The sequence below is a fragment of the Gopherus evgoodei genome, chromosome 10, assembly GCF_007399415.2.
Source record: "Gopherus evgoodei ecotype Sinaloan lineage chromosome 10, rGopEvg1_v1.p, whole genome shotgun sequence".
Lineage (NCBI taxonomy): Eukaryota > Metazoa > Chordata > Testudines > Testudinidae > Gopherus > Gopherus evgoodei.
In genome coordinates this window covers 50,283,415-50,305,389 of record NC_044331.1, presented here as the reverse complement: position 1 = coordinate 50,305,389, position 21,975 = coordinate 50,283,415, and the positions used below count along the sequence as shown (strand labels likewise).

General features: G+C 47.8%; 2 protein-coding genes across 4 annotated transcripts in view; both read left to right on the top strand.

The window, feature by feature from the left end:
* Positions 1-10,848: 10,848 nt before the first annotated feature.
* Positions 10,849-16,711, top strand: NHLRC4 (NHL repeat containing 4). Of its 2 annotated transcripts, XM_030578130.1 has the most exons (3): positions 10,849-10,945; positions 13,994-14,720; positions 15,192-16,711. In XM_030578130.1, exons 2-3 carry the CDS (start codon positions 14,009-14,011, stop codon positions 15,353-15,355), a joined length of 876 nt encoding a protein of 291 aa, XP_030433990.1. In that variant the 5' UTR covers positions 10,849-10,945; positions 13,994-14,008; the 3' UTR covers positions 15,356-16,711. The 2 variants fall into 2 exon arrangements, with proteins under 2 accessions (XP_030433990.1, XP_030433988.1); XM_030578128.1 differs by having other exon boundaries at positions 13,994-16,711.
* A 1,230-nt stretch (positions 16,712-17,941) lies between these two features.
* PIGQ (phosphatidylinositol glycan anchor biosynthesis class Q) overlaps positions 17,942-21,975 on the top strand; it is a 55,415-nt gene continuing 51,381 nt past the window's right edge. Inside the window, exon 1 of one of the 2 annotated variants that reach the window (XM_030577411.1) lies at positions 17,942-18,164. The gene's annotated coding sequence lies outside the window, so the exon portion shown is untranslated. The remainder of the gene's footprint in view (positions 18,165-21,975) is intronic. The other variant, XM_030577412.1, reaches the window with a different exon arrangement.

Here is a 21,975-nt window from a genome sequence, read left to right as displayed (position 1 = left end):
CTGTTCCTTTGATCTTCTTTCCTATGTGACTAAACTCTAGGGCCTCTGGAAGGAACATTTCCCAGGGCCCGTTCTCATGCATTTACCGTCATTCATTTTCTCTTCTCTCTCCTCTGTAAAAAAAAATCAGTGCTTTTTCTAACTCTCTGGGTAAAGAACTTGCTGACTGGAGCAGAAATCTCTCTGCCAAAGGAGGCAAAGAAGGGATGAGAGCCATGGGCACAGGCTGTATATAGGCCAATGGCATGCAGAAGGCTACAGTCTTCCAGAGCAGTCGTTCTCAACTTTTTTGGGCTCAGGACCCAGTTGTAAATGTTTATGGCCTGCTGTGACCCAGTAAATAGTCTGGGGATGGAGGTCCTGGGGCAGTTTCTGTCAGATCCTGCCTCCAGGGTTTTGGATCCTGCCCAGCACTCACCCCACAGTAGTGGCTCCTGTGCTGTGAGGCTGGCTGGACTTGGTTCTCTGCTCCAGGTGCTGCAACCTCCGGGCTGCAGCACCACTCAGGTTTGGCCACACACCCCTGACTAGACCAAATTTGTGAGAGTGAAGTTGTGACCTGGCTCACTGGGTTGCAGCACCACTTACTCAGATTTGGCCTACCTGGACTCCCGTCGTCACGATGGCTGGGCCAGACCTGAGTGGTGCTGAGACCCCAGAGGCTGCAGTGCCTGGAGCAGGAAGCGAGCGTAGCCAGGCCCATGGGACAGGAGCCACAAGAGCTGCCACATGATCCTTTGAAACATTCTGGTGACCCAATGTTGGGTCCCATCCCATGGGTTGAGAAACCCTGTTCCAGAGGAGCATTGTCATGAATGGCTAAATGACCTAGAGGTTCAAGGCACCATAACACATTCCATGATGACAGACCAGGGCCTCCTCCTTTGGGGTCTCAATTCATTGTGACTTCATCTCCTGGGTTATATCATGGGCTCCTCCCCCTCAATCCCTTCCTGAGTGGTATCTACCATTCATCTCAGATTTTCTAGGTTGCTGGTGGAATGTTCCCATTTGCAGCATGCTCACTGGACCACAGTCACTTCGATTATGCTGGGGTATGAAGTCTCAACAGGATGACATCTTGACATGACAGTGTGATATTTGGATGTCACATTACTGGGCTGCACTGTGACAAGACAACACAACATTGCAATGTCACAACCAGAGCTATGTGGATAACCAATTTTTTATTTCACTGGCAATTCTGAAAAATAGAAACAAAATTGAAATTGAAAATGAAATTTTTCAAAATTTTCAGCCAGTTGTAAATTCAAAACCAAATTCATTTGAGGGCAAATGAAGTCTTTTTTGTAGATTTCCATTTTCCAAATATCCTTATTGAAAAAAATGATAAAATTAAAGGAAATTTAAAAGCAAAGTTTTAATTTTTTTCAGTTTATTTTCTCTCTTTTTTTCCAGCTGAAGTAATTCAGAGAAACAGGCATGAATTCATGAAATGTTTTGATGTTACCGAATCTGCATTCTTTGAAAAAAAAAGAAAAGAAAAAGGTTCAGCTAAAAATTTTGTCTCACTCCAATCACAACATTGTGATGTGTGAGCTGGATTTACAGAAGGTGACAGCCCTAATCCATGTGCTTGGTTAAACCCAAATAACAAACACATAGGTACACTGATAGGAGAATTAGTGTATGATTGCTATTACATAGCAACATCAACCCTTGATAACTAATAGAAAATCAGACACAACTCCTGCAATTGACATATGTAACATATCCCTGCCATGTATTTTTCCAACCCCCATTGTTCTGATTGACATTTTCCTTTCACCTGCTCTCAGATGTCTCTGAGTGGATAATCTCCCTGGATATTCCCCTCGGCTAGAAACATCCCTGCTTTGGAGTTGAAGCAAAGGATTGTTAGAGAAGTAGGGAGGTTTAATGAGTTGAAAGAAACTGTTTGCAAAGCGAGTAAGAGTGAAAGCAGAGTAAGCTTTCAAATAACTGAGCTAAAGAGCTCATGCCTTCCGCATTCTGACGTGCCTGGATGCCACAGTGAGGAACATCGTGGAGAATGTTCTGCGGGATGCTGTCAAGAAGCGAATTGCCAGGACCGCCTCCAACCAAGATGTCACCACCACCCTGAGTGGCTCACTGGAAGGTGAATTTGGAAGAGACTGAGGAGACTTTGCTTCGCTCTGGATTCGTGCCCACAATGTTACACGATGACTGCAGAAGCATATCAGCTGCCACTGGACGTGGTGCAAGGAACGCCAGGAGCTGGGAGTCCTGGTGCCACAGGTGAAAAATACAGCTCACATTATCATCAATCCAAGAGCTAGAACCATGCTGGAGAAGACCCTGAAGGATGCCAGTCTGCTGCCAATACATGGAAAACCTGAAACAGAAGCCAGAACAGGGCAAGGTGTTCGAGGTGACATGCAAGTGGGATGCCTGCAACTACTTCCTCCCCGGGGGCTGCTTCATCCAATTTGCCGACAGGAGGTTCATCGAACTGCATCCTACTGAATGGAGCTGTCCGCCATGGGAATCGGCGCAAGCGATGCAGGAAGTGCAGCTACGCCAATGAGACGCTACCCTATGTCCTGTGTAGTTGCAAGCCCCATTCAAGAGCTTGGCAGCTGCATCAGAGCCATCCCGCCAGCTGTGGGAAAGGTAGCCATGAACTTCGCTATCCCCGGAACCGACAGCCAATTGCAACCGGACATCGCCATCACCAATGAGGACAGGAAGAAGATCATCATGGTGGATGTCACATCATCACGGTGGATGCCTTCTGAGAAGGCAGAAGGAAGCCAGTAAGAGTGAAAGCAAAGTTTTCCTGGTTCTATATGAAACTGACATTCCCTGAGGTTTGCAGAGCACAACAGAAAGTATGTTTCTTCTTAGCATTATAGCACTCCAGCTCAGAGCAAGGCCAGGAAAATCACAGCTGAACAGCTGCCTATGATGCCTGATCATCTCTCTACATGCACTTGGTGTTAGCAGTCCAGGGGGTTCTTGTCTATATGGAAACTAGGAAAAAATGGATAAGATCTTGGGGTATTTAGTAAGCCATTTGTGACCCCAGACCTGTTTCTGATCTTAGACTGACTTCTTTTGGAGTCCTTCCAGATTTACAGGAGTAAATCAGTGTTTGTGAGAGGAGATTCAGCAGCCGTGGGTGTCGGTGTAGGGATCTGCAGACTGTTCACAGAATGGGCCATAGGAAAGGATGCATCAGTTTTGATTGCTGAAGGTGCAAGTTATATGGGGTGACCACAAAGGGTCACTAGCCTCCTACTACAAAATTGCACTCTACAAGCAATCACATAGTCCAGGAAGTATGACGAGAACAGATCCCCAAGTTATCTGCTTCAAATAGTTGAAACAGGAATAAGTTAGGAAAGCCCTGTGTTCTGTGTGACATGGGAGATCAGGCCAGATGACCACAGTGGCCTTGGAATGTAGGAATCGATGAATCCGGGGGGGGGTTCCCACTTCATACCTCACCTGGAAGCCATGGTCATCAGAAAACCAGACTACCCCCCTCACTTGTATGTTACTGGGTCTGGAGTCACATGGAGTTAATTTCTTAGGGCCAAGTTTCCAAAGTGGCCTCTATTCAGCTCTCAGTTTTGAGTGTCCACATATTTTAAGTATCCAACATTTTAGTGCCTAAGCTTTGGGCTACCACAAATTTTAAGTGTTCAAAGTTCAATGCCTAAATTTAAAGCCAGTCTATGGAGCATTTGATCTATTACATGTGTGACACTCTGGCACCCCAATATTCACCACTATCATCTAATTAGGATATGTTTTGTGCAAAATATGCCTTGTGAGGTATCATTCTAGAAGTCTTGATCTGCTAGACATTGATATCTTGTTGGATTGTATGTGCTATCATCATATGTAAGTTATGAAGTTTGCCTATATATGTGTTACTGAAACATGTTATGAGTTTGAAAACACCCACAAGCAGCCTTTCAGGTACAACAGTAAAAAGGCCAAACAATGTTAATGGCTTGTTGAGGCAATGCACACAAGCACAAGGATTACCCCAGGAACTGTGTGCAACAGAAACCTCTCAGAGATAGCACTACACAATGGGAACTGTTTGACCCAGGTCACAGCAAAAGAGCTTTCCAGCAAGTGGGAAGCAGCTATAAAAGGGAGACAATGAAATAATGATGGTACCTCACTCTCCCTACAACAACACACAAGGAAACACCTGAGGAACAAGACTGAACTGTGGAAAAGTGATGGTCCCAGGCTAAAGGGATTTTTAGCCTGCGTATGAAAACCTGGGAAAGCCAAGGCAACTTGTACCTTAAGAATCTGCCAGCCTGTTTATCACTCAGTGTGAAAATGTTCTAATTCATATCCTACCTATCTAGTGTGTTAAGCTCAGTTTGCAGTTTTGTTTATTTACTACAATAATCTGCTTTGATCTGTTTGCTATCCCTTATAATCACTTAAAATCTTATATTTTGTAGTTAATAAACTTGTTTTTGTTTTGTCTAAAACCAGTGTGTGGAAATTATAACTTGGGGCAGAAAGCTGTTGCATCTCTCTCTCCATGTTGAGGGAGGGGGTGAATTTCATGAGCTTACACTGCACAGTTCTCCGTGCAGCGCAAAATGGTACAATTCTGGGTTTACCTTCCAAAGGGGGGTGCGTGCCTTAGGAACTGGGAGGTGCCTTAGCGCCTTCCCATGCAAAGCTGATCTCAGCATATGTGTGTGTAGTGCAGCAGCTGAGTGTGTCCTTACCTGTGTACATGCTGGTGAAAGAGCAAGCTTGGAGAGCTTAGCAATCTGTTACAGCAGCACAGTGTGAGAGGTAGCCCAGGCTGGTGGGTCAGTGGGGATCAGTGGTACCCCAGTTCCACGTGGCACCCCAGCAAGGGAGGGAACCCATCACAACATGTCTCAGAAAAAAAGACTCAGATGTTATGATTTTACAAATGTTATTGGCCATTCAATCAAAGGGCACAGGAAACATATAAGAGACAAACCAAATTACCACTCAAAATCAAAGCATAACACTTCCTTACAGCTGGGTAAAACTGCTATAGGGAAACAAGGAGAGAGAATGCAGTGTCCAGGAGTAATATAGCCAGTCCAATTAGGGTTCAAGCATCCCTTCAAATCCTCCTTTGAAACAACACCCCCTTATGCTAGCAGCACAGTACAGCGCACAGCAAGCAGGAAGTCAGCCAGCATAACAATTTCAGCCATCAGCCTGGTCCTGCCTTACAGGACTAAAAAAGACAAAATAGCAACCAGAACTTGTCCTGCTACTTCACACAGAGAATGGTTTCCACTCACAGCTTTGTTATCATAGTTTTGAATTGCCATATTTCACCTTTCTAAACCCAGCCATTTGGGCTACAGAACTGTCAAAGAAACACCAGAAGATTTTTTTGCTATACTTTAGAAAGCAAAAGCATATATATTGTTTCATTCCCCTCCTACTAAAAAATGATGAAACCATTTTTGCTAAGTGTTCACCTCCCAAAAGGTCAAGCATGGAAAATTTCAGCCTAACAGATGAAAGTTACAGGTGATTGAAAACAGAGAGTTGAAATGAAAATGCTCCTGCAACTTTAACTACAACAGTCTCTAGTTATTGGCATAGCAATGTAAATAGATAGGTGACCAGAGAATGAAGCTCAGATACTATGGAAATGGGGGGTTGTGTAAGTACCAAAGATTAGATAGACAAGGTGACTGAAGCAATATCTTTAATTTGACCAACTTCTGCTCTTGAAAGCTCGTCTCTTTCACCAACAGAAGTTGCTCTAATAAAAGATATTACCCACCTTGTCTCTCTAGTATCCTGGGGTGAGGTGGCTGAGAGCACACCCTGGCCCATGTCCCCGCCATGCGGTTCCCCCACCCAGGGCAGGTAGAGGGTTCACAGCTCCCCGGCCATGGAGCTCTTACCCCAACCTGGCTCCAGCCGAGGGACAGGGGCTTGGTGCTGCAGCACAGACATAGGAAGAGCCACACAGTCAGGCAGCTGTGAGGAGCCACAGATCCTCCACCTGCCCTGGGAAGGGGGCCTGCAGGGTGGGGACATGGGCCAGGGGCTGCTCTCAGCCCTCCCAGGCCGGGCAGGTGGAGAGTTCTCAGCACAGTGCCCCCTGCTGCCTGGGCTCCCTGGCCAGACTCCAGCTGCCGGTCTGGCCAGGGGGGTGGGACCTCAGGGGGTAGAGGAAAGGCGGGAGGCAGTGGCAAAAAATAGGCCCCTGGCCCACCCTATTCTGGTACTGATGGATAGATCTTGCTTTTCTATAGATCCCAAAGAATCCCAAAGCACTTAAACTATCATACAAACTCTATACAGAGAGGCAGAATGGAGGCGATGTTGAAGCAGACATTCAGAAGGGGTTAACTGACTCCTTTTGTCACCGTTCATACTTTAAACTGCTTATACTTCCATTATTGTTTTAAACCGCACAGGCTGGTAAACTCTCTCACACACACACACTTTGTTTTTTAACTATTGACAGTTATTTTTCTTCCATGGTTATTTAGATAGACTCAGCCTCCTGGTGACCAGATGGGGAAACTGCAATCAAGCAGCCAGGCTGTGGGAAGGTATCGAGCAGCATCGGTGTTTGCATGGCACCATATATTTTTATTATTATTAATGATGACATTGCCAAACCGGCTGCTGCCCTTTTCAGGATCCCTAAAGCTGCTGCTTATGTTTCTGGGACTGGAGATGCCCTAAATCAAAGGGTTAATGAAATCTAGCCAAACTGAAACTATCTGTGTCTTTGGCTGTATAGAATCCTGTGGCACCTTACAGACTAACAGATGCTTTGGAGCATGAGCTTTTGCGGGTGACTACCCACTTCGTCAGATGCATGTAGTGGAAATTTCCAGGGGCAGGTATATATATGCAGGCAAGCTAGAGATAATGAGGTAGTTCAATCAGGGAGGATGAGGCCCTGTTCTAGCAGTTGAGGTGTGAAAACCAAGGGAGGAGAAACTGGTTTTGTAGTTGGCAAGCCATTCACAGTCTTTCTTTAATCCTGAGCTGATGGTGTCAAATTTGCAGATGAACTGAAGCTCAGCAGTTTCTCTTTGAAGTCTGGTCCTGAAATTTTTTTGCTGCAGGATGGCCACCTTAAGGTCTGCTATAGTGTGGCCAGGGAGGCTGAAGTGTTCTCCTACAGGTTTTTGTATATTGCCATCCCTAATATCTGATTTGTGTCCATTTATCCTTTTCTGTAGCGACTGTCCAGTTTGACCGATGTACATAGCAGAGGGGCATTGCTGGCATATGATGACGTATATTACATTGGTGGACGTGCAGGTGAATGAACCAGTGATGGTGTGGCTGATCTGGTTAGGTCCTGTGATGGTGTCGTTGGTGTAGATATGTGGGCAGAGTTGGCATCGATGGCCAGGTCAGCCACACCATCACCAGTGCAGAACCCCTTCAGTCTCAGGGTCTCCCCCTCCCAGGGGAACCTCCACCCACTAGCCCCAATTTGCTTCAGTCTTAGGCTACTGCCATTCCCTATCTACCCCCCCCTCACTGGGACAGACTGCAGTGTAAGCCATTCATCATAGGCAAAGGGTGTTTGGGACCTGCTGCTGCAGCAGCCTACCCATGGGCTATCCCCTGCAACCCAGTACCTAATAGGCCTTACCAGGTCTGCAGCCTGGGGCTTTCATAGGCCAGAGCTCCCAGCTACTCTGGCCCTTCCCCAGCCCTGCTCCAATCCAGGTTCCTTAGAGACAGGCCCTTCCCCCTCTACACACAGAGGGAGACTGACTAGGGTCCTGGCTCACTGCCTCTTATAGAGGCCAGCTGGGCATGACTGGGGCTTGGCCACAGTTGAGTCTACCTTCCCTAATCAGCCCAGGCTTCTTGCAACCAACCATGGCCCTTTCCTGGGCTGTTTTCTGCCCTGAAGAGCAGGAGCAGGTAACCACCCCCACTACACTCCCATATATATAGCATTACTCTGCTGCCCAACTGCCTCCTGTGGTATCTATTGGGTTTCTGGGAACTGGGCGGGCAGAAGCCCGCCCATTGCTAACAGATCCCCCACCCCCAGCCTAAGGGGAGGATCTACAGGACCTCAGAACCCCACTGATTCTGGGGGACAACTAATAAAAGAACAGGGACAAGAGTGCGTTCAAAGCGTCATAAGAAGGGAGCCTGATGGGGACACTGAGCAGAGAACCCCGGACAGCGCCCACTGCCTCCTGTGGTATGGGTGGGAGGCACCTTCCTCAGCCTATTACTAGATCCCCGAAGCAACCAATTGATGAATAATTGCAATAGACCATCTCACCAGGAAGAATAAACCTTACCCTCTTCAGCACAGTTAGTCCTTCACGCTGGGATGCCTGTCAACTGCTTCTCTGTACAGTCTCTTAGCCTTACTTCCCCTGTCTCCCTGATACCACTGGCATTTCAGAGCATCTTCCAGGTCCCCAGGTGGGCTATCATGAAGCTATCATGCCCACAGCAGAGATCTCCATCTGCAATGCAGAGAGGCTTCAGAAGAGGGGATCCCCTTTAGAACTTGCCTCAGCTCTCAGAGGCCAGAGGGCTCCTAATGTGTTGGAGGTCAATGGAGCAGTGGAAGGAGTTACTCCATTCATACAACTCACCTGGGACTAACTCAAGGGGGGGTCACTTCACTGGAATCAATGGGAGCCAAATCTCCTTATGGCAAGCCTGAATTTGGGCCCCTAGATCTCTGCCCCCGCAACCCAGCCCATCCCCACAACTGAGCCAGGCAGCCAGTTAGTACTGGGACTTGAGGTATCTCCACAAGGGAGAAGGGACTGCTTCTGTCCCCATGCCCTGCCCCTGCAGTCTCTTGTCCCAAGGTGGGCCTGGCCTGGCCAGGGCACTGAGCTGTGTCAGGACCCTGCCTTGACACAGGTGTCTCTAGGGTTTTAGGGGTGGCTCTCAAACAGGTTGTGACAGGGCCACAGTCCTGAAAAGGTGAATGTGAGCCCGAGGGCCAATGGCTGTATTTGTTTATCAAACCAACTACAACGCAACAAAAGGTCAAACCCTGTTGCCGTGGGAGATGGTTTTTGAAGCCTCCTACAGTCCTCCCAGTGTCCAGCTGAGACTGCCCTGCTTGTCATCTTGAGTTACATATGGTATTTATTTGTACTGGACACCCAAGATCCAAACACCGCCAACCTTTGAGGGAGGGCTCATCTAGATCCAAGCTCCACAGCTGGAGCTGTTTCCATCGCAGACAGAATGAAATCCCTGAGCCAAACACCCCCAAACTTCAGGGAAGTTCTGAGCTAGATACAAAAGCCATAGCTCAGTACAAACTCCAGATCCAACCTGTATCTATCTCAGCAAAGGACAGAACTAGAGACTCCAGATTCAAACATCCCCAGACTTTGGGGAAGTGCTGATCCAAACACATGCACCACAGCTTGAATCCATTGCAGCAATGAACAGAACCAAGCCCATCTGTAGATTCAACTTTGGGGACCTCCTGATCCAGATCCACACTCCCCAGCTTTAGCCCATCTCTGCAATAGATAGAACCAAAACTTGTACATCCTAAATCCCCCAGTGTTTGGGGAAATTCTGATCCAGATATTTCAGATAGGACCCAGTTGATTCTTCTGGGTACAGGAATAGTCACGAGGGTGGATTCATGAAAGTCATGAGTCTTTTCCTTGTTTGAGCTGAGCAGATGTACAACACTTTCACTAGAGGGGTGAAATGGCTCAGGTAAAAGTCCCCCCACTGCATCCTTGAAACCAAACCTAAGCCCATGCCCTAGAAGTCTGATTGATTTGGGCCATTGGTTGCCTCTGATCTGCTAGTTTCCAGCCAGGATGGGAAACAGAAGGGCAACCATAATGCCAGAGAGGGTGTACACCTGGTCTTTGGAGAGCAGCTGGAAGTAGAGAAGCATGGTCTATTAGTTGTTGCAGCATAAATCCAAGCATAAGAAGAACTGGTTTCTATTCCTGTCTTTGCCACCATCTTGCCATGTAACCTTGGGTAGGGTATTCCATTAGAGCAAATCCTGCCTTTACCAGACAGAGCCATGAGCAGATGTACAACAAGAGTCTGCTTGTTAATACAAGAGTCATCCAGCAAGTGCAGAGCATGAGATAGCTCAGACTGGGCACTGGAGGGGCACCAAGCTGCTTCATTGACAATAATAATGCATAGCAGCTTCTCATTCATTGATCTCAAAGTGCCTCGCAGAGTTGGGAAAGAATCACTATCCCCCATTTTATAGATGGGAAGCCTGAGGCACAGGGCTGGAAAGTGACTGGCCCAAGGTCACACAGTGAATCAGCAGCAGAGTCAGTAAAAGTACCCAGGAGTCCTGACTCCCCCAGCCCTGTACTCAGTCTACCAGGACACACCTTCCCCCCATGAGAAGGAGCAGCAAGCCCTTCAGCTACGGATGACAGCCCCTTTCCTAGCATTCTCTTAAGAGCTAGGTAAGAACCCTGTGCTGGTGCTGAGCACCCTATGCCCTCTTCTCCCACCAGCACAGCCCAGGGCAGGATTTGGCCTTTAACCTCCTGTGCCTCAGTCTCCCCATCTGTAAAATGAGGGGTGATAGTCCTGCTCTTCTGCAAAAGTTAACTCACTAATGTGTGCAAAGTGCTTTGAGATCCTCAGAGGAAGGTGCAAGTGATGGGATGATCCTTACTTCCCTGCCTCCTGGCCCTGCTCCCTGCAGGTGTGGTTCCCCCATTAGTGTGCTGCATTGCCTTTCCCAGTGGGTCGGCTCTGCTTCCAAAGGCCCAGCCTTACTTGGGTTTGGCAGCCTAGTCTTGTTGACACAGGCACAGTGAGTGGCTGAGTCGAGCCCAGCTCGGTTGCTAACAACAAAAGCAACTCACAGCCTAGCTCATCCTTTCCTGCGAGACCTGTGCTGCAGGGAGGTGGGAAGCAACACAGGAGCAACAAACCAGTGGGAGGAAAAGCTCTCCACGCACACAGCAGAACAAAGGTATATGCAATGTATTTCCTCAGCTTTCCGTGGGCTGTGCTTTTGTGCCTTTGTTTAAGCCAAAATTGTCCTGTCTGCGTATCGGCAGACTGGCACCTCAATCCATAGTTAGGCCTCAAAATTAAGCCTGAATTTTGATGCTTCTGAAAAGGGATCCAGCTATGGAATCAGCTGTCCAAGTGTAGCTAAGCAAGCTGGAAACCTTTGACCTAAGTTGCTGTCTCAATATGTGCCCAAGCTTGGATGTCACAAACAGAGCTCTGGTTGCAATATGTTTATTACTGGGATGACCACTGACTCTGACAATCTCAGAGACAGGAGAGGAAGGGATAGCTCAATAGTTTGAGCATTGGCATGCTAAACCTGAGGTTATGAGCTCAATCCTTGAGGGGGCCATGTAGGGATCTAGGGCAAAAATCTGTCTGGGGGCTGGACTAAATAACCTCCTAAGGTCTCTTCCAACCCTGATATTCTATGAAAGATGTGTATTGTATGAGCCCATGCTGTACACCTATGGGTGTGTGTATTGGTTAGAGTACTGGATGGAAATCCTGGCTTTGCTGCTGGATGCACTAGGACAAGGCTCTGTGTCTCTATTCCTTTACACCCAAAATGGGGGTAATGCCACTGACAGGGCCACCTGGGGGGCAAGTGGGGCAATTTGCCCCAGGCCCCACAGGTGCACCCACAAGAGTTTTTCAGGGTCCTTCACTCGCTCCAAGGGCCCTGGAAAACTCTCACAAGGCCCAGGCCCCCGGAGCTGCTTCTGCTCTGGGTCTTCAGCGGCAAGGGGCCCTTCCTCTCCAGGACCCATCACCAGAGACCCCAGGTCCCCTGAATCCTCTGGGTGGCCCTGGCCACTGACCTCCTTTGTAAAGTGCTTTGAGATCTACTGACCAAAAGGTGGTTACTACTGGCACAGTGTGCAAGCCAGGGGGCCAAGCTCCAAGGTGCACTGGTCACTGCATGGTGCTGGCAATGTAGTTGAGCTTTGAGTGAGTGGAAATTAGATGGAGAAGAAAGCTGCAGCACTGTACTCCCAACACCCAGATCCAAAGAACAGCTGGGTTTAACTGTATTTGTGCCTGTGTTTTTGTTTGCTTTTCCACAAACTGTGGCACAAATGGGATTTTTGTCTGCATGGCTGTTTAGGGAATGGCTGGTTGCATGCAAATAAGGGACATTACACACCGAGATGGATACTTGAACCTGAAGCCTTCCCCTCCTGCATTTGTTTGGAAAGATTTACTCATCTAGTCAAGAAACAGTGACAACTTCATGTGCTGATGACCAATCACATGCTACAAAGAACATAGTACAAGATCTAGCCAAAGTAATGGCTCATAAACAACCACTAGCAGCTAAAATGGTTTCTCATTGAAAAAGTACAAATATGTAGAAATCAGAGTCTGTTCATGAAAATACAGGGACTTTTTAAAAGGCTACTTCTCTCAGATAAACTAGGCATGTTAACTTGGCTCTAGTAGTTCAGCTTCACAGTGCGTGGGTTTCTTCTTATTTAAAATGGTCATGCAGTGGGTTTGTGTAATGTAGCCCTTTAGGTTACTATGGAAACCATGGCCCTGATCCTGCAATGGAGTCAGCCTGTGTGGAACTCACTGTAGGACTGGGGCCCATATCTTTAAATTTCCTGAGTTTTGTGCATTTAATTTCCTAATTGTCTTGTTTTTTGAAGAGGTAAAGGAGAGAAAATCCCCAACCCAACCCCTATGTCTGATATCAAGTTCAAATAAAATTGTAACAACATCCTTGGCAGAACTGTCTGTGGGGATTGAATGTGGAACCTCTGGCTTTCAAATTAGGAGGCACTTCTGCTTTAGTTAAAGAAGCAGCTACAGTAGTTTAAGGGCAGAAGTAGCAGACATAAACCTTTCAAGAGGAAGACATGGAACCCCATTGTGTTAGCATTGGTTACAGTAGCATTACATATCTTTGAATGTCTGATTTTTTAAATAAATACACATTTATTTCAGAGTGCAAGTCACCAGATAAGTCATGCACAGATGCTGTGTGCTTTTTCCATGCCTTCTGACTCTTTAAAGACCATTTTTTTCCACACTTGGCAAAGCTGCAGACTACATCTGAAACTGAAAACAAAACTAGTGTTGAGCAAACAATGCAAACCCACATCTGAACAATCTGCCTAATTCTTTAAGGCCAGCGGTGCCCAAACGTTTCCTGTCGCACCCCTACCCCTTACCAGTAATGGAATCTGTCCACAACCCCTTCCATTACTGCACAGTTGGTTCAGCAGAGGAGCTTGGGCTGAAGGTGGAGCTGGGGGAGAACTGGGGATGGGGGAGGAGCTGGCCTGGGGGTGGAGAGGGAATGAGGGCAGAGCTGGGCTGAGGACGGAGCAGCCTGATGGAGCTGGGCTGAGGGCAGAGTGGAGCTGCAGCTGGGGCTGGAGCTGGGCTGGGCTGTGCTGGGGACAGAGCAGGGCTGAGTGGCGCTCCCTCCCCAACCCCCTTGGTGGCTGGCCCAGGCTCCACCATGCATCATCCCGAACATTCCTCTGAGCCCCACAGTTTTCAGGACCACTGGTTTAGGCAAATATTGAGTGTTGCTTCAATAAATGGAGTTACAGAAAAAAATGAATTAAGCGATGCTGGGCCCAGCGCACTAACACAAAGAGTACCAGATGCAGAGCTAGTGATCCTATAGGCTAGCCTGCGCTGACCCCACTGTGAATTATAAAAACCCTGCACCAGATCCTCAGCTAGTGTAATCTTCACTGATGTCAATGCACCTATGCCAGTTTACACCAGCTGAGAATGTGGCCCTCTTTCTTAGGAAATACCAGAGTCTCGGATGCAGAGGTTATGCAAGGGTAACTCTGTCCCAGTTTGTCTTTATTTCTTATAGATATATTTGTATAAGAGGCCAGAATCTGGTCTTAAATACATGGGTCCACTGAAGTCAATGAAACTGTTTTGGATTTACACTAGTGTATCTGTGATCAGACTCTGTCCTCAGATGACATTGCTCAGTGGGGACTGAAATGATTGTATCATTTTTTCAAAACAGGAAGAGAGACTAGCCATGGACTATACTCTGGAGGCCACCAGGCAGAAAGAGAAACTTCTGAAGACTGTTTACATGCTCCAAGTGAAATCAGACACTACACTCCAGAAGGCAAGCCCACTTCTGAGCAACCATTATGGGATGGGCATGGTGACAGAACACCAAGTCCACCAGCTGGCAGAGAAGGCCAAAGTTATCTGCCATGACCTGGACAACATCAGAAACCACCTCCACTACCGACAAAATGACCTGGTTCAGCAGATCCCCAACCCCAATGGCTGCCGCTATGGTGGACCAAGTGGAATCCATTGCTCGCTGGATGGCTCTATCTATGTGACTAGTGAGAATGCACCCTGGGTCCACATCCTCACTCGCTCAGGTCAGACTTTGCATTCCTTGCCATGCGTGGAACAGGGAAGGGAAAGTGAATCCTTTTTGCCAGAAGATGTGACTGTGACTCGGGCAGGGATGGTGGCTGTAACCGACATGATGAATGGGACCATCCACATCTTCAACCATCACTCCAAATTCTCCAAAGGGGAGTGGATCAAAATTGGGAAGGTTAATTCTCCCAGGGGTATTGGAGTGGACTCCACAGGAAGGATCCTGGTAGCAGACTACACTCAGGGCAAAGTCCACAGTTTTGTTCTGGACCACACCTTTAAGATACAGAGTACCCACTCTGTCTCCAACCTTCGTGGACCCCGCTACGTCTGCTTGGCACGTGATGGTGGGTTCATTGTGAGTGAGGAATGTGGTGACATCAAGCTCTTCAATAGCAATCATAAGCTGGTGGGCTCCCTTGGCTGCAGATACGGGCACCAGTTTGGCAACCCAGCTGGGGTCTGTGCCGACGTAGAAGGCAACATCATTGTGGCAGATGAACAGCACCGAGCAGTCCACCTGTTCCCCAAAAGCGGGTCTCCCATCTGCCTGGTGTCTAAGGGGCTGCGGAAGCCTGCAGGAGTGGCTTGTTCCAACTCTGGGCTGCTTTTAGTAGCAGACTCTGGGGATAATTGTGTCAACGTTTTTAAATACCGTGTGAGGCCCCCTTATAGTCCCGATAATCCTTGGGCGGCCAGTGGCAGCCCAAACCCAACTCCTAGATAGGGCTCAACAGTTCTGCATTGAAACCATTTATTTCAGTTACTCCAGTTTATTTATTTCAGTTAATCCAGTGCCCCATGTGATTGACTTACAGTGACATCTGCTGGCAGAGACAAGAACTGGGACCCCAGAATTCTACCTGAGTTATTTGGATTGGGTCACCTCCACTACAGTAGCGTAAGGTGTGTCATTATTATTCAGAATTCCCTCTCACCCCTCCTGCATGTAAACGCTATTCCCTTCCAGATGCTAGTATAGCTACCTGTCATCAACACATACCAATCTCAGACTGGCTGGGTCTTCACATTTATGGCATCAAGAAAGATGGTGTGAATTGAGAATCAAGTCTAGGTCAGAAACAGAGTAGCATTGTCCACTTTGTGTAGTTCACAATAGCCGTCATCAGGATGGAGTTAAACATTAAAGATAACTGATTATTTGTGGGTCAGATGGTTTTGTTTGGCCTTTATGTTTTAGACAGTACCAAGGGCATTGAGTACACTGCACATCCCAGGGCTGGAAAAATATTCACAGAAAGCAAGGAGTTCAGAATAAAGACACTAAAAAGATTACTGTCTGAGATCACCAAATTTCTATAGTGATCATGATACACATGCACACACAACCAGGACTGAGCGCCCCACATTTGTGCAGCGAGCATCCCACACACATACAATAACACACACATACACAACTGCACCATGGGGACTGAGTGTCTCACACTTTTGCAATGCACATCACACACACACGCACAACTGTCATTGACTACCCCATAGTCCTGTAGTGAATGTTGCACAGACAGATTCCACAACTGGCACTGAGTGCCCTACACTTGGTAGTGAGCATTGCAAACCCCGCAGCTGGGGCTGAGCCCCACACCTTTCTGTCATGCCACAATTGCCTGCCACCTTGGACAGCCAAGAGCAGGAGTCTGTGAAGCACACACACGAACCTTATCAGCAAAGGGCAACATGCTGCAGAAGTGGTGTGGGAGGGAAGGAAGAGGGTGTCCCACCCAGGGGGGGTTGTGTGGGTTATGGTCATTTCACAGCCCTCCCCAGGCTTTGTAACTGACACACTGTAGCTGGAGTAAGCTGTTCAGACACCACTCACTCCCACATCACCCAGGCCATGGTGGAGTTACTCTTTCACCCCAGGTGAACCATGGAGAGGACTTTCTCTCTTGCACAGCCAGGGTACCCACCAAGCTGCCATACTTTGGATCAGATCCCAGGCCCCCTCCCAGTACCAGGACAGGATCAAAGAAGATGGGGAGATGGCCCAGAAAGAGCTAGACAGGTAGCTATGTGGCATAATATGGGGAAGAAGAGATTATGAATGGCCCCACTTACCACCTCCACATATTATTGTTAATCATGTTTATTACAGCAGTGCCTAAGGGTCATCCCATTGTGCTAGGCCCTGCACAGACACAGTCCCTATCCCAAAGAGCTCACAGTATAACTAAACAAGACAGATCCAGGGTAGGGGATGACATAGAACACACCAGCAGAGTGAACAATGTGCTGGCAGCAAACAGCATTTTACCAGGAGTGCCATGGATTTTTTTCTGGGTGGGCTTAGATAGGAGGAGACCCACTAGAGGGAAAGGACAGCAAAGGGAGAGGGGATATGGCAGGGAAGGGAGGCGAGGGGACAAGGTGGGAGAGGAGAGGGGATATGGCAGGGAAGGGAGGCGAGGGAACAAGGTGGGAGAGAAGAGGGTAAGGGGACAGGGGAGTGAAGCTGAGGTGATGTGGCCAGGAAGGAGAGGGTGGTTTGGAGCAAACAGCCATTCATGCAGGGCAGAGAAAGTCCACTCAGATCTGTAGCGAGTTCTCTGAGATCCCTGCTTCGGGATGCTTCCGCTCCTACCAACTGGAATCTCTGGCTGGCTCCTCTCTGCAAGCTTTTCCCCAAAGCCACTTGAGGGGTGGGGCAAAAGGGGAGGCAACACCCGTGTCCTTGTTTCCCCCAAAGTGTGTTGGAGAGTCTCCCTTGCACAGTTCTGGATCTAGGGGAGACAGTCCTCAGTGCTTAATTTGTAATGAAAGAGGTGCCAGGGATCAAGCAATTTTTTTTACTTTCATAACTGACGCAGCTAGCAGAGGTGCTGGGGCCCTGAACTGCCAAGCCCAGAAGTACCGGGGCTCTGAACTGTCAAGCCCAACAGTTCTGGGGCTCTCAACTATGAAGGCCAGAGGTGCAGGGCTCTGAACTGCCAAGCCCAGAGGTGCCAGGGCTCTAAACTGCCAGAGCCAGAGGTGCTGGAGCTCTGAACTGCCAAGCCTAGAGGTGCCAGGGCTCAGCCTTGGCAAGCCCTGGCAGAAATTAAGCATTGGTGGCCCTGACTGAGCCCATTTTACCCTCTCCCCACAATGCAGCACATTCTCCCTAAAAACATGTTCTACCACCCACTCCTCAGTTACATGTTCCCCACACCATATCCTTCCATTCCCTAGAGATCTGAACCCCAGCATAAGCTCTTTTGGGTGCCCCCAAACACCTAGCTATTTTTCCCTTTACTCCCCAGTTATCCAAAGTCCGGTGTATTCTCCACAGTCCCTAAGCCAGGCCAGCCTTCAGAAAGGAGTCCTGATCTGCGGTTCCAAAGACATGATCACTTTTTGAATGCATGTACCAATCCTAGCCAGTCTGAGGAAGTGGGGATGGGGGTGGACTATGTGTATATGAGGCAGAAGGGGTGTGAGTACGTGGGAAAAGCTAGTGGGCCAAATTTGCCCCTGAGATAACTCCATTATCATTAATAGACTTACACCAGTGGCCCTATTCACCCCCCACAAAGTGAGAGCAGCTCCCTTGAGGTCAATGGGAGTTACTCATACCTTTTTGGGGGAGGGGAAGACTGAAGCCCTAGGGCTGAAGTTGGCCCACTAGCTTTTTCAGGGATTCAGACATTGTTACACCAATTGGGTCCAGCCTTTGAAGAGTTAAGCCAGGCAGCTTGTCCTTATCAGTAGGCTCAGCTTGCTGTAGCAGAGCAGTTACAGTTTGAATGTAGTGCACTCACTGCTCTCACAGGCCTAGGAAAGAAGCAGGCGAGGGGGTAAGTTCTCTCACAGCTGTCCCTGCCTGAGTTTCCTCTTTGCAGGGCTTGATACACTCATTTCAGTGGAAGTTAGAAGCCTAATACCTTTGAGGATCTCCGCTCAGGTGGATGTGGCTGCTAGGGCATCCCTCTCAGTTTGCTGCTCCTCTTAGTTCCTACAATATGGGGGAAGAAGAAATCAAGAGATGCTGATAGGAAATGAAAGAACAAGACTGGTTCAGTGTCTTGGGGTGGTATTCCACCCTACTATGCAGGAGAGACCTAGGTTTTGTACTGGGACTCCTGCTAACATGACTGGGGTGGGAACTGCTGTGGTAGCAACATGCATGACAAGCTGAGAGGAATGCACAGAGGTAGCCGGGCTGGTTCACAGGGCAGTGGGCTGTGCTAACAGCATAGGACACAGCAGGCAGAGCTGGTTAGAAAACTAACATTTTCACCCCAAGAGAGAGACGATAGGTGAGGTTTTTATTGGACTACCTTCTGTTGGTGAGAGAGACAAACTTTTGAGTTTACACAGAGAGTACTTCTCCCACCTTGTCTCTCTAATATCCTGGGACCGACACAGCTACAACAATCCTGCATTTCCCTGCAAGAAATTTTTAATGACCAATTTTCATTCTAAATGTTTTGGTTGATTGTTTTCGGTTTGAATCAACACTTTCCTGTGAAAAAATTCATTGTTTATAAAACCATATTTTGGCGCAGGAAAACTTTATGCACAAAAAATGCTGACAGCTGTAACTGTGGGATACCTGCTCCCTAAGGGTACGTTTACACTACGGGATTATTCCTATTTTACATAAACCGGTTTTGTAAAACAGATTGTATAAAGTTGAGTGCACGCGGCCACACTAAGCACATTAATTCGGTGGTGTGCGTCCATGTACCGAGGCTAGCGTCGATTTCTGGAGCGTTGCACTGTGGGTAGCTATCCCATAGCTATCCCATAGTTCCCGCAGTCTCCCCTGCCCATTGGAATTCTGGGTTGAGATCCCAATGCATGATGGTGCAAAAACAGTGTCGCGGGTGATTCTGGGTAAATGTCATCACTCAATCCTTCCTCCGTGAAAGCAACGGCAGACAATCATTTCGTGCCCTTTTTCTCCTGGATTGCCCTGGCAGACACCATAGCATGGCAACCGTGGAGCCTGTTTTGCCTTTTGTCACTGTCACCGTATGTGTTCTGGATGCTGCTGACAGAGGTGGTACTGCAGTGCTACACAGCAGCATTCATTTGCCTTTGCAAAGTAGCAGAGATGGTTACCATCCCTATTGCACTGTCTGCTATTGTAAATTGGTGATGAGATGATGGTTATCAGTCATTTTGCACTGTTTGCAATTGGAAATTGGCAATGATGGTTATCAATCATTCTGTACCGTTTGCAATTGGAAATTGGTGATGATGGTTATCAATCATTTTGTACCGTCTGCTACTGTCATGGGTACTCCTGGCTGGCCTCGCTGAGGTCGGCAGGGGGTGCATGGACAAAAATGGGAATGACTCCCCGGGTCATTCTCTTCTATATGTTTTGTCTAAAAACAGAGTCAGTCCTGCCTAGAATATGGGGCTGCCAGAGAGCACAGCCGCTGTGGGTCAGAGCCCCAGAGATCCCGCAGAAATGATGAGCTGCATACCATTCTAGGGGGTGCCCCTGCAACAACCCCACCCATTGCTTCCCTCCTCCCCCAACCCTCCTGGGCTACCATTGCAATGTCCTCCCATTTGTGTGATGAAGTAATAAAGAATGCAGGAATAAGAAACACTGACTTTTTAGCGAGATAAAATGAGGGAGAGGCAGCCTCCAGCTGCTATGATAGTCCAGGCAGTACATTAAAGAGTGAGGGGGAGAGGAGTGCAGCCTCCCGCTGCTATGATAGTCCAGAGAGTAAAGAATCTTTTCTTTAGACACAAAGGGGGGGGGCTGATGGAGCTCTGGCTCCAGCTGCTATGATGAGGACGGTTACCAAACATTTTGTACCGGCTGCCAGGATTGACAGGGAGTTATTCCCATTTTCACCCAGGCGCCCCTGGCCGACCTCACCGAGGCCAGCCAGGAGCACTCATGGGATGATGACGGTTTTCCACCATTTTGTACCATCTGCCATCAGGAAAGGAAGGGGAGGGGATGCTGCTGTTCAGTGCTGCAGCATCGCATCTACCAGCAGCATGCAGTAGACATATGGTGACATTGAAAAATGGCAAGAATCGATTTTTTTCCCTCTTTTTTCACAGGGGGGAGGGGGTAAATTGACGAGATATACCCTGAACCACCCCGGACAATGTTTTTGACCCTACAGGCATTGGGAGCTCAGCCAAGAATGCAAATGCTTTTTGGAGACTGCGGGGACTATGGGATAGCTGGAGTCCTCAGTCTCCCCTCCCTCCCTCCTTGAGCGTCCATTTGATTCTTTGACTTTCTGTTACGCTTGTCACACAGCACTGTGTTGAGTCCCTGCTGTGGCCTCTGTCTATCATAGCCTGGAGATTTTTTCAAATGCTTTGTCATTTTGTCTTCTGTAACGGAGCTCTGATAGAACAGATTTGTCTCCCCATACAGCGATCAGATCCAGTACCTCCCGTACAGTCTATGCTGGAGCTCTTTTTGGATTTGGGACTGCATGGCCACCCGTGCTGATCAGACCTCCATGCTGGGCAAACAGGAAATGAAATTCAAAAGTTCGCGGGGCTTTTCCTGTCTACCTGGCCAGTGCATCCAAGTTCAGATTGCTTTCCAGAGCGGTCACAATGGTACACTGTGGGATACTGCCCGGAGGCCAATACCATCAATTTGCGGCCACAGTAACCCTAATCCGACATGGCAATACCGATTTCAGTGCTACTTTTCTCATCGGGGAGGAGTACAGAAACCAGTTTAAAGAGCCCTTTATATCGATATAAAGGGCCTCGTTGTGTGGACGGGTGCAGGGTTAAATTGGTTTAACTCTGCTAAATTCGGTTTAAACGTGTAGTATAGACCAGGCCTCAGTCTTGGCAGAGGCTGGGGAAAAACTCTGGGAGCTTTATGCTAGGGTGGGCAAAGGAACTGCTCTGTTTTGGTGTTTTGCCTATTTTGTGTTTGAGTTAATAAACTGAGCCCTGCAGGAAGGGCCTGAAAGAGACTTAGGTGTGGCAGTGAGTGTGTCCTGGGCTGGGGAGATAGGCCAACAGCCTACAAGCCTGTATCCAGGAAGCTGCTATTTTGGAGAGTTTGAGACTTCACAGATTTGGGCACTGGGAAGGCATGATGTTTATATTGGAATGCTTAAGATCATGTTGTGCCAGTAAATCACATTTCAATGTGAAGCTGGCATGACACAGTTTTGCCAGATCCTAGCATCAAAAGTAATGTTAGCCCCTCCCTTCTGGTTTTTGAGACCTCAGGTGAAACTGAGTCTCATTTTCAGACTTTTCTCTGCAAGCATCGTGGCTAGAAACTTTCTTTTTCTTTCTTTCTTTCTTTCTTTTTTTTTAAATAAAAGGTGAAGTTTGTATCAGTTTATAGATCATAAGGCCAGAAGGGACAACTGTGATTTCCTAGTTTAACCTCATAAAACAGGCCAGAGGATTTCCTTGAATTAATTCCTGTTTGAACTAAGGCAGATCTTTTTAAAAAACATCCAGTCTTGATTTAAAAATTGCCAGTGATGGAGAATCCACTGTGACCTTTAGTGGTTAATTATCCTTACCTAAAAATTTGCATTTTCTTTCTAGTCTGAATTTGTCTAGCTTCAGTTTCCAGTCATTGGATCTTGTTACATCTTTGTCTACAAGACTAGAGTGTCAAATATTTTTTCTTTGTGAAGG